General features: G+C 41.0%; 1 protein-coding gene across 1 annotated transcript in view; it reads right to left on the reverse strand.

Moving 5' to 3' along the window:
- MOSPD2 (motile sperm domain containing 2) overlaps nucleotides 1-12,500 on the reverse strand; it is a gene marked incomplete at its 5' end in the record, with an annotated part of 341,430 nt that overhangs the window by 73,665 nt on the left and 255,265 nt on the right. Inside the window, 1 exon segment of the mRNA XM_053705212.1 lies at nucleotides 4,896-4,978. Within this exon segment, the coding sequence (XP_053561187.1) occupies nucleotides 4,896-4,978 (83 nt within the window).

A 12,500-nucleotide genomic window follows, 5' to 3' on the forward strand; every position in this document is an offset into this window, starting at 1 on the left:
GCAGCCAAAGAGGGGGGAGAGAGAGCCAAAGAGGGGGGAGAGAGAGCCAAAGAGGGGGGAGAGGAGAGCCAAAGAGGGGGGGAGAGAGAGCCAAAAGAGGGGGGAGAGAACAAAAGAGGGGGGGGGGAGAGAGCAAAAGAAAGGAGGGAGAGAGCCAAAGAGGGGAGAGAGAGAGAGAAAAAGAGGGGAGAGAGAGAGAGCAAAAGAGGGGAGAGAGAGAGCAAAAGAGGGGAGAGAGAGAGCAAAAGAGAGGGGGGAGAGAAAGCAAAAGAGAGGGGGGAGAGAAAGCAAAAGAGAGGGGGGAAGAGAGAGCAAAAGAGAGGGGGGAGAGAGCAAGGGGTTTGACCACTGTACTGCAAAAAATGGCCCGTGTACACGGGCTTTAGTACTAGTTTAAAATAAAAAAATTGCACACAACAAGTTATAAGGGCCCAAAGATATGAGGTCTCAGGTGCTAGAAAAATGTCTAAATATGTATATGTAGGTGTGTGTGTATATATATATATATATATATATATATATATATGTGTCTACATATGTATTTATATTTGTATATTTGTATTTACAGACATATGTACACATATAAACACATGCATACATATGTAGACATATATAGAAGTGCATTGGAGCCCTTTGCAGTTAAGTAGATAAAAACATTAAAAAAAAACATATTAAAGGGACATTAAACACTAAATACATGCTAGATAGAATGATGCATTCAAAGAAAAGATTAGTCCATGACTAACATGTAGATGTATTTTTTAAAGTTTCATTAGTTGTTTAAAAAGTGACAAAATAAGTGTAAAGTTTTAGTGTCTATAAAACACTGGGAGCTGCCATGTTGTAACTGGTGTTACCTTCTCTGCTGTGGCCAATTAGAGACAGTTATAAATAGGTTACTAGAGTGTGCAGCCAATGGTTGTGCTGGATTTAACAGTGTTCTGCACTTCCATTTCTAACAGGAACTGAAAAGCTCACAATTTCAGAATGGAATTACAGGCAAAGAGGACAACATAATTAATGAAAGTATATTGCAGAGTTGTTTTATTATATACAATTTATCATTTTATATTACCATCTCAAAGTGTTTAATGTCCCTTTAATGCAATATTTAATTTAATAAAGGTTTTAACTATGCATCTACTGTAAATATTTCACATTCCAATGTTCTGTACATAGCAAAATATGTTCTATGTATTTCTAAATAGATATATATTGTACCAAAAAAGCATCAGATATATATAGAAATATGTATTTATGAATAAATAGAACATACTCTGCTATGGGCAGAACATTGAAATGTGTGCGTCCGGGTAAGCGCGAGAGAGGGGCATTTTTTCCCCACTTTTTTTCTCCATTAACTTCCATGGGGGAACAGGTTATTGTGTGCACGCAATATTGTAAGTTCAGGTTTTTGCGTGCGTTGGGTTAGTGCGAGAGTGATAACTTTCTACTTGCAACTCATAATACGAGCGAAACCTGACGTGTGCTAAAAGTTTACTTCTAGCGCAGTTAGCGCTCTAGTGAAAGTGCTAATTATATATATAATGTCACAACAGTTTTGAAAATGTATAGCCAAATTGTGTCTGTCAAGTTGTGCCTGAGTCTGTATGTGTCTAACCCTGCTTCTTTGCATGTGTAACTGATAAATTATTTTTTTTATGGTGGTGAGATTCCACAATCTATTACTCCTAGGAATTACTCTTCTCTACCACTAGGAGAAGGCAAAGATTCCCAAAACCCAAGAGCCCTATAAAACCCCACCCAACTCACACATACCTCAGTCTAATGTATAGCCAAGCATAGTGAGGTAAAAAAAGGAATAAACCATAAAAAGGAGCAGGGAAGAAAATGATGTGCTAAGAAAAATGTTTCCTTTCATAAAAGTGATGAGAGTCCACGATCCATTACTCCTGGGAAATAATACCCAAGCTGTGGAATCCACGAGTAATAAATAAATAAAAATATATCAAGCAGACAAAAAAAAATCAAACTGAGACAGCTGCCTAAAGAACATTCTAACCAAAAGCTGCTTCAGAAGAAGCAAACACATCAAAATGGTAGAGTTTTGTAAACGTATGAAAAGACCACCAAGTAGCTGCCTTACAAATCTGATCAACTGAAGCCTCATTCTTGAAAGCCGAAGAAAGAAGTGGCAACTGACCTAGTAGAGTGAGCAGTAATCCGCTGCGGTGGAGGCTGACCTGCCACCAAATAAGCTTAGTGAATCAAAAGTTTCAACCAAGAGGCCAAAGAAACAGCACAAACTTACTGACCCTTCCTAGGACCAGAAAAATGATTTAAACTAGAAGTTTGTCTAAAGTCCTTAGTAGCATCAATGTAATATTTCAATGCCCTAACAACATCCAAAGAATGCAAATATCTCTCTGAAACACTCTTAGGATTAGGACACAAAGAAGGAATACATTTCTCTAATAATATTGTCTAAAGAAACAAACTTAGGCAAAAATTCAAAATAAGTCCGTAAAACAGCCTAATCCTGATGAAAAATCAGATAAGGAGGAACACAAGAGCAGATAACTCAAACTCTTCTAGTAGAAGAACCAGCCAAAATAAATAACACTTTTCAAGAAAGTAGTTTAATATCCATCTTATGCATAGGCTCGAAAGAAGCCTGCAAAACCTCTAATACCAAATTAAGATTCAATGGAGGAAAAATTGTCTTGAGTACAGGTTTAATACGGACCAGAGTTTGAACAAAACTATGAATATCAGGGAGATTAACGATCTTCCTGTGGAACAAAACTAAAAAAACTGAAATTTACCCCTTAACAGAATCAAGTTATCAATCACAAAATCAGAGAAACCCCTTTTCCTTAGTCCTAAATGTTCGATATGAATGCCATTAAAGTCAGAGACTTGAGTTCCGGATGGAAAAAACAGACCTTGAGACAGAAGGTCTGACCGCAGAGGCCAAGGAGGACAGCTTGACATCTTAACCAGATCTGCAAACTAAATCCTGTGAGGCCTTGTTGGGATAATCAGAATTACTGACTACTTCAAGCTCATCTTGGAAAGCCCTTGGTGAAATAGAACTAGAGGAGAAAGCAGATAAGCAAGCTGAAAAGACCAAGGAACTACTAGAGCAACCACTAACTCTGCCTGAGGATCCCTAAGACCTCGCAAAGTACCTGGGAAGCTTGTTTTTCAAATGAAAGGCCTTCAGATCTATCTCTGGGAGACCCTAAAGATCAACAATCTGACTGAGTACAACCTGGTGAAGAGACCACTCCCCTGGATGTAGAGATTGATGACTGAGAAAGTCTGCCTGTTTTCCACCCCTGGAATATGAATCGCAGAAACCAGAAAGGAATTGGTTTCTGCCCATAAAAGACAAGACACCTCCAACATTGCTAGGGAACTGTAAGTCCCCCCCCCCCACTGATGGTTGACATAAGCTACTGCTGAGACATTGTCTGTCTGGAAATGGATAAAAAGCACTATATGCTGCGTTGGCATATATACGCTACGTGCAGCACATAGTGCTTTTTATCCATTCATTTGTTTCACGATTCTATTAAACTTTGTGTGCTTTTATATCACTCTGTGAGTTCATTTTTTGCCTACATCTTTTTGGTCATACACCCAGAGGGAGTTTAGATCTCTTTTCCTGTGCCCAAGAGAGATATAGCTGTGGAGAAGGATATGTATTATCAGTGTTCCAGTTATCAGTGTACAGCAAGCTGAGGCGCTGTGGGTCCTCAGTCTGCTCCATTGTGCTGCAACCATTGTGTGTACCCTGACGCTTGAAAGTTTGCACTTGGGGTCACAAATATCCCACTATTGATACACACAAGGAAGCGCCTCTCCTTTTTGTCTTCTTCATGCAGTTTTGGTAGTAGGGATAGATTTCTTAACCTGCTTTAACTTGTTCCAGTTAGCACTAGGTCTCCAAATGTGTCTTTGCTTTTGAGCAGAGGAGTCAACCATTTGTTCCATATTCAAACGAAAGGAACGAAAATTATTAGAAGCTTTAGATTTCCCTCTAGACTTTCTGTCATTAGGAAGAATAGCTCCTTTACCTCAAGTAACAGTAGATATTATAGAATCTAAATCAGAACAAAAAAACTTTTTTTTCCCTGAAAGGAAAGAAATAATAATCTGGATTTTGACACCATATCACTAGACCAGGTTTCAAGTCATAAGGCTCTCCTAGCAAGGACTGCCAATGACATGCTTTTGACAAACTTCATAATATCAAATACGGCATCACAAATAAAAGAATTGGCACTCTTGAGTAAACCCAAAAGAGTTGCACTAGCAAAGTCATCAGAATACTGTTCTAAAAGACAAGACAACCAGTAAGTAGAAGCAGCAGCCACATCTGCAATATCCCTTCTACGAAAATACTCTATCTAAAGTATCTTTAAAATAAGTACTGTCTTTCAAAGGAATAGCAGTATGTTTAGCCAGAGTGAAAATGGCCCAATGAAATTTGGGAACTGTTTCCCCACAAATCAATATTAGCAACATGTAAATTATATAACTTTTTAAACCTGGCAGAAGTAGTAAATAAATTACCTGGCTAAGACCATTGCATAGAAATGATGTCAGAGACAGCATCAGAAATAGGGAAAACCTCATGAAGATTAACAACAGTCTTAAAAACTGAATTTAAATGATTACAAGGCTTATCACCAGAATCTTTAGGATCTTTAACCCCTAAAGTAATTAAGACCTGCTTTAACAGAACAAATATGTTCAATTTTAAACAAAAAAGAGGAAATATCAGGTTCAACATCAGTTGAAGATTTCTCATCACCAGAGGAACTTCAACTTCACCATCTGAAGACATAACAGTAGGGCACATAGAACTTTTAGAAGGTAAAATGTGTACTGACCTTGAACTTGTAGAAGGTAAAATGTGAACTGACCTTTTACGCTTGTTTGAAGGTGGGAAAGCAGCAAGCCCTTTGATCAAAATTTTCACAGTAGGTGAAACAATGTCAGTATTCTCCTGTAATGAACAAACAGAAGGTATGGTAATACCCAAAGAAACAGCATTTCATTGGTCTGATTGAATTAGTAATTCTAATTCAGATAAATGAGCTGGAGAAAGCACTTCAGCTTTTTTACAATAACAACACCTAATAATGGTAGAAAGGTGTTAAGGGGACTCTTGGGTTTCTGGGGTAGATTTAGGGACAAAATAAGACTGCTCCATTATAGCATATGATAAAGCAATGCAAAAAAACATAATTTATGCTTACCTGATAAATTTATTTCTCTTGTAGTGTGTTCAGTACACGGGTCATCCATTACTTATGGGATATATTCTCCTTCCCAACAGGAAGTTGCAAGAGGATCACCCAAGCAGAGCTGCTATATAGCTCCTCCCCTCACATGTCATATCCAGTCATTCGACCGAAACAAGACGAGAAAGGAGAAACTATAAGGTGCAGTGGTGACTGGAGTTATAATTTTAAAATTTAGAACCTGCCTGAAAAAGACAGGGCGGGCCGTGGACTGAACACACTACAAGAGAAATAAATGTATCAGGTAAGCATAAATTATGTTTTCTCTTGTTAAGTGTGTTCAGTCCACGGGTCATCCATTACTTATGGGATACCAATACCAAAGCTAAGTACACGGATGATGGGAGGGACAAGGCAGGAACATTAAACAGAAGGAACCACTGCCTGTAGAACCTTTCTCCCAAAACCAGCCTCTGAAGAAGCAAAAGTGTCAAATTTGGAAAATTTGGAAAAAGTATGAAGTGAAGACCAAATTGCAGCCTTGCAAATCTGTTCAACAGAGGCCTCATTCTTAAAGGCCCAGGTGGAAGCCACAGCTCTGGTGGAATGAGCTGTAATTCTTTCAGGAGGCTGCTGTCCAGCAGTCTCATAGGCTAAACGTATTATGCTACGAAGCCAAAAAGAGAGAGAGGTAGCCAAAGCCTTTTGACCTCTCCTCTGTCCAGAGTAAACGACAAACAGAGAAGAAGTTTGTCTAAAATCTTTAGTTGCTTGTAAGTAGAACTTCAGAGCACGTACCACTTCTAGATTATGCAAAAGACTTCCTTCTTTGAAGAAGGATTAGGACATAATGATGGAACAACAATCTCTTGATTGATATTCCTGTTAGAAACAACCTTAGGTAAAAACCCAGGTTTAGTACGCAGAACTACCTTGTCTGAATGAAAGATCAGATAAGGAGAATCACAATGTAAGGCAGATAACTCAGAGACTCTTCGAGCCGAGGAAATAGCCATCAAAAAGAAAAACTTTCCAAGATAAAAGCTTAATATCAATGGAATGAAGGGGTTCAAACGGAACACCCTGAAGAACTTTAAGAACCAAGTTTAAGCTCCACGGAGGAGCAACAGCTTTAAACACAGGCTTAATTCTAGCCAAAGCCTGACAAAAGGCCTGGACGTCTGGATGCTCTGCCAGACGTTTGTGTAAAAGAATAGACAGAGCTGAAATCTGTCCCTTTAGCGAACTAGCGGATAAACCCTTTTCTAAACCCTCTTGTAGAAAAGCTAATATCCTAGGAATCCTAACCTTACTCCATGAGTAACTCTTGGATTCGCACCAATATAAATATTTACGCCATATCTTATGGTAAATCCTTCTTGTCACAGGTTTCCGAGCCTGTATTAATGTATCAATAACCGAATCCGAAAACTCATGCTTTGATAGAATCAAGCGTTCAATTTCCAGGCAGTCAGCCTCAGAGAAATTAGGTTTGGATGGTTGAAAGGACCCTGAATTAGAAGGTCCTGCCTCAGAGGAAGAGACCATGGGGGACAGGACGACATGTCCACTAGGTCTGCATACCAGGTCCTGCGAGGCCACGCAGGCGCTATCAGAATTACCGATGCCCTCTCCTGTTTGATCCTGGCAATCAGCCGAGGTAGCAACGGAAATGGTGGAAACACATAAGCTATGTTGAAAACCCAAGGGGCTGCTAATGCATCTACCAGCACCGCTCCCGGGTCCCTGGACCTGGATCCGTAACAAGGAAGCTTCGCGTTCTGGCGAGATGCCATGAGATCCAGATCCGGTTTGCCCCAACGACGAATCAGTTGAGCAAATACCTCCGGGTGAAGTTCCTACTCTCCCGGATGAAAAGTCTGGCGACTTAGGAAATCCGCCTCCCAGTTCTCTACGCCTGGGATGTGAATCGCTGACAGGTGGCAAGAGTGAGACTCTGCCCAGCGAATTATCTTCGAGACTTCCAACATCGCTAGGGAACTCCTGGTTCCCCCTTGATGATTGATGTAAGCCACAGTCGTGATATTGTCCGACTGAAATCTGATGAACCTCAGCTTTGCTAACTGAGGCCAAGCTAGAAGAGCATTGAATATTTCTCTTAATTCTAGAATGTTTATTGGGAGGAGTTTCTCCTCCTGAGTCCACGATCCCTGAGCCTTCAGGGAATTCCAGACTGCTCCCCAGCCTAGAAGGCTGGCATCCGTTGTTACAATCGTCCAATCTGGCCTGCGAAAGGTCATTCCTTTGGACAGATGAACCGGTGACAACCACCAGAGAAGTGAATCTCTGGTCTCCTGGTCCAGATTTAGCAAAGGGGACAGATCTGAGTAATCCCCGTTCCATTGACTGAGCATGCATAGTTGCAGCGGTCTGAGATGCAGGTGCGCAAATGGCACTATGTCCATTGCCGCGACCATTAAGCCGATTACCTCCATGCACTGAGCTACTGATGGGCTTGGAACGGAATGAAGGACACGGCAAGCATTGAGAATCTTTGATAACCTGGACTCCGTCAGGTAAATCTTCATCTCTACAGAATCTATAGGAGTCCCTAGAAAAGGAACCCTTGTGAGTGGTAACAGAGAACTCTTTTCCACATTCACTTTCCACCCATGCGACCTCAGAAATGCTAGAACTATCTCTGTATGAAACTTTGCATTCTGAAAACTTGACGCTTGTATCAGAATGTCGTCTAGGTACGGAGCCACCGCTATGCCTCGTGGTCTTAGTACCGCCAGAAGTGAACCCAGAACCTTCGTAAAAATTCTCGGGGCCGTGGCTAACCCGAAGGGAAGAGCCACAAACTGGTAATGCCTGTGTAGAAAGGCAAACCTCAGGTACCGATAATGATCTTTGTGAATCGGTATATGAAGGTAAGTATCCTTTAAGTCCACCGTGGTCATATATTAACCCTCTTGGATCATGGGTAGGATGGTTCGAATGGTTTCCATCTTGAACGATGGTACCCTTAGGAATTTGTTTAAGATCTTTAAGTCCAAGATTGGTCTGAAGGTTCCCTCTTTTTTGGGAACCACAAATAGATTTGAGTAAAATCCTTGTCCCTGTTCCGATCGCGGAACTGAGTGGATCACTCCCATGATTAAGAGGTCTTGTACACATTGTAGAAATGCCTCTCTCTTTACTAGGTTTGTCGATAACCTCGAAAGATGGAACCTCCCTTGTGGAGGAGAGGTTTTGAAATCCAGAAGGTATCCCTGAGATATAATCTTTAACGTCCAGGGATCCTGCACATCTCTTGCCCAAGCCTGGGCAAAGAGAGAAAGTCTGCCCACCACTAAATCCGTCTCCGGATAGGGGGCCCTGACTTCATGCTGTCTTAGGGGCGGGAGTAGGCTTTCTGGCCTGCTTGCCCTTGTTCCATGACTGGTTGCCTTTCCAACCCTGTCTGTAACGAGCAGTAGTTCCTTCCTGTTTTGGAGCGGAGGAAGTCGATGCTGCTCCTGCCTTGAAGTTACGAAAGGCACGAAAATTAAACTGTTTGGCCTTTGGTTTGGCCCTGTCCTGAGGAAGGGCGTGGCCCTTACCTCCCGTAATGTCAGCAATAATTTCCTTCAAGCCGGGCCCGAATAAGGTCTGCCCTTTGAAAGGAATGTTAAGTAGCTTAGACTTGGAAGTTACATCCGCTGACCAGGATTTAAGCCAGAGCGCTCTGCGCGCCTGTATGGCGAATCCGGAATTTTTAGCCGTAAGTTTGGTTAGATGTACTACGGCATCTGAAACAAACGCATTAGCTTGCTTAAGGGTTCTAACTTTGCTCAAGGCCTCATCCAACAGCTCTGTGCGAATCGCCTCTTCCAGAGACTCAAACCAGAATGCCGCTGCAGCCGTGACAGGCGCAATGCATGCAAGAGGCTGCAATATAAAACCCTGTTGAACAAACATTTTCTTAAGATAACCCTCTAATTTTTTATCCATTGGATCTGAGAAAGCACAGCTATCCTCCACAGGGATAGTGGTACGCTTGGCTAACATAGAAACTGCTCCCTCCACCTTAGGGACCGTCTGCCCTAAGTCTCGTGTGGTGGCGTCTATAGGGAACATTTTTCTAAATATCGGGGGAGGGGAAAAAGGCACACCGGGTCTATCCCACTCCTTACTTATAATTTCTGTAAGTCTTTTTGGTATAGGAAAAATGTCAGTACACACCGGTACCGCATAGTATCTATCCAACCTACACAATTTCTCTGGAATTGCCACCGTGTCGCAATCATTCAGAGCCGCTAATACCTCCCCTAGTAACACACGGAGGTTCTCAAGCTTAAATTTAAAATTTGAAATTTCTGAATCCGGTCTCCCCGGATCAGAACCGTCACCGACAGAATGAAGCTCACCGTCCTCATGTTCTGCAAATTGTGACGCAGTATCAGACATGGCTCTCGTGTCATCAGCGCGCTCTGTCCTTAACCCAGAGCTATCGCGTTTGCCCCTTAATTCGGGCATATTATATAACACTTCTTTCATAACATTAGCCATATCATGTAAAGTGATTTGTAAGGGCCTAGATGTACTAGGTGTCTCAATCCTACGCATCTCCCGAGCGGGAGATGCAGGCACTGACACATGAGGAGAGTTAGGCGGCATAACTTCCCCCTCGTTGTCTGGTGATAGCTTCTTTAACGGTACAGATTGACTTTTATTCAAAGCAATATCAATACAATTGGTACACATCGTTCTATTGGGCTCCACATTGGCTTTTGAACATGATGAACAAATAGTTTCCTCTGAATCAGACATGTTTAAAACAGACTTAGCAATGAAACCAACAAGCTTGGAAATCTCTTTCAATAAGTTTACAAGCAATATAAAAAATGCTGCAGCGCTTCAAAAATACAGATATAATTAAACAATTCTTAACAAGAAGTGTATTATTAGCAGAGGATTGCACCCATTAGCAAAAGGATGATTAACCCCTCAATACCCAAAACGGATAAAACAGATATCAATTAAGATTTAACGCTTTTAATCACAGTCAGCACACTGTCACAGCTCTGCTGTGACTGATTACCTCCCTCACAAATGAAATTTGCAGACCCCTGAGCTCTCTAGAGACGTCCTGGATCAAGGAGGAAGAAGCAGAAAGACTGTGCAATAATTTTAACTGCGCAACAAGGCGCTAAAACAAGGGCCCTCCCACTCCAATCACAACAGTGGGAGCCCTGATATAACGGTTTCCATGCAGAAAAATATGTTAGCCATGTGGAAAAAAATCATGCCCAAAGCGATTTATCACCAAAGTACCTCACAAAACGAATAACATGCCAGTAAACGTTTTATTAAAAACAACATTTTTCAATGTCATGCAAAGCTATCACTAAGCCTGCTACCAGTCGCTACCACTGCAGAGAGGGCTTAAGTATTATTTCAGTGTTAACAGTATTTTCTCAGTCAAATTCTAGTCCCTAGAATATAACTCGACTGCGCATACATTTATCAGCCTGATACCAGTTGCTACTACTGCATTTAAGGCTGTACTTACATCATACGGTAACAGCAGTATTTTCTTAGTCAATTCCATTCCCAGAAAATAAAGTACTGCACATACCTCATTTGCGGAGGACCCCGCATGCTATTCCCAGTTTCTGAAGTTACTCCACTCCTCAGAATGTCGAGAACAGCCAGTGGATCTTAGTTACGCCTGCTAAGATCATAGAAAAAAACGCAGGCAGTTTCTTCTTCCAAATACTGCCTGAGATAGAAAAACAGCACACTCCGGTGCCATTCAAAATAACAAACTTTTGATTGAAGAATAGTTAAGTAAAAACTCCAGCTCCTCTCGCGACCTCCTTCTTTGTTGAGGGTTGCAAGAGAATGACTGGATATGACATGTGAGGGGAGGAGCTATATAGCAGCTCTGCTTGGGTGATCCTCTTGCAACTTCCTGTTGGGAAGGAGAATATATCCCATAAGTAATGGATGACCCGTGGACTGAACACACTTAACAAGAGAAACACTATAACCCCCTTAAAAAGCTCTTGAGAAATTTAAACTATCTACCTCCTCCAGAGTAGCTATTTAAATAAACTCAAAGGTACAATGTGAGGTTAGCCAAAATGCAAAAAAAAAAGCAGGAGACAAACATCCGAAGGCAGATAACTCTCATCAGAAAGAAATAACGAGTGCAAAAAAATCTAACAGCTAAAAGGAATTTAAGCGCGTCAGAACCCGGCATGCGTAAACCGTCCAGTAGTGTGCAACCGCAATGCATGTAAACCTAAAGGTCGACATGCAAAATTCAAACAAAGCACGCCTAAAAAGCTGATGCATGCAAAACAGCAAGGGAACAGTGTAAGGGATTCTGTCCCAGGGCCATATATATTAGCAAATATGTACAGTATATAAAAACGTAAAACGTGCTAATAAGATAGTTATAGTGTCTAAAATGTTTAATAAATTATACTTACCAATAGACACTTGTCCACCAGCAAATAAGCAGCAGACAGCCAAACCAGTATTGAAACATATCAGCAGAGGTTAAGGAAAAGGAGTATATTGTATACCCAAAAAGGGGGGCAAAAGACAAGTCCCTGTAACCAATTCTGGAAGGTTTATGAAAAATTTCCTATGAGGTGAAAAAAGAATCACAAACCATAACCCATATACATCCCTCTGACAAGCACTGTACTCTTAGGAGAAACCGGGCCTCAATATAGACTGAAAACCTCTTTCTCTGAAGAATAAAACGCTCACATTCATTCTTCAACGAGCTCCAGCAGAGGCAAAGTAAAGACTAACGTATGTGTGAGGTGGAAGAGGTTTTATAGGGCTCTTGGGGTTTGGGAATCTTTGCCTCCTCATAGTGGTAGAGAATAATTATTGTCAGGGGTAATGGATTGTGGACTCTTACTACTGGTATGAAAAAGAAGATAAAAAATCATGCTGATGCAGAGCTGCTGTCAATAGATTTTAGGCCTTTAAGTTTTCTATTTTGTTATCTATTTTTTGTAGTTGGTGTAGACCAGCAACACAATCTTAATTAGGAGTACATTACTTTTACACCTAAACCAGTAATTAGAGTATTTATCTGCTGTAAAAAGATTATGTGTCTAAGCCGATCTAGGGACAAAATATCAAAGAAAGGGGTATTTTTGTCACAAATCATATAATGTTTTATTCCTTATACAAGAGTCTAATAGAAGCGTATAATTATGTCTTAAAACCCTTGAAGATGATGATGATATAAAGTCAAATGTTGACAGTCGTATGTTTGTTTTTTTGTCTGACAGATAGCACTGCCCTACAAAA

Source organism: Bombina bombina, chromosome 3 (assembly GCF_027579735.1).
Source record: "Bombina bombina isolate aBomBom1 chromosome 3, aBomBom1.pri, whole genome shotgun sequence".
Taxonomy (NCBI): domain Eukaryota; kingdom Metazoa; phylum Chordata; class Amphibia; order Anura; family Bombinatoridae; genus Bombina; species Bombina bombina.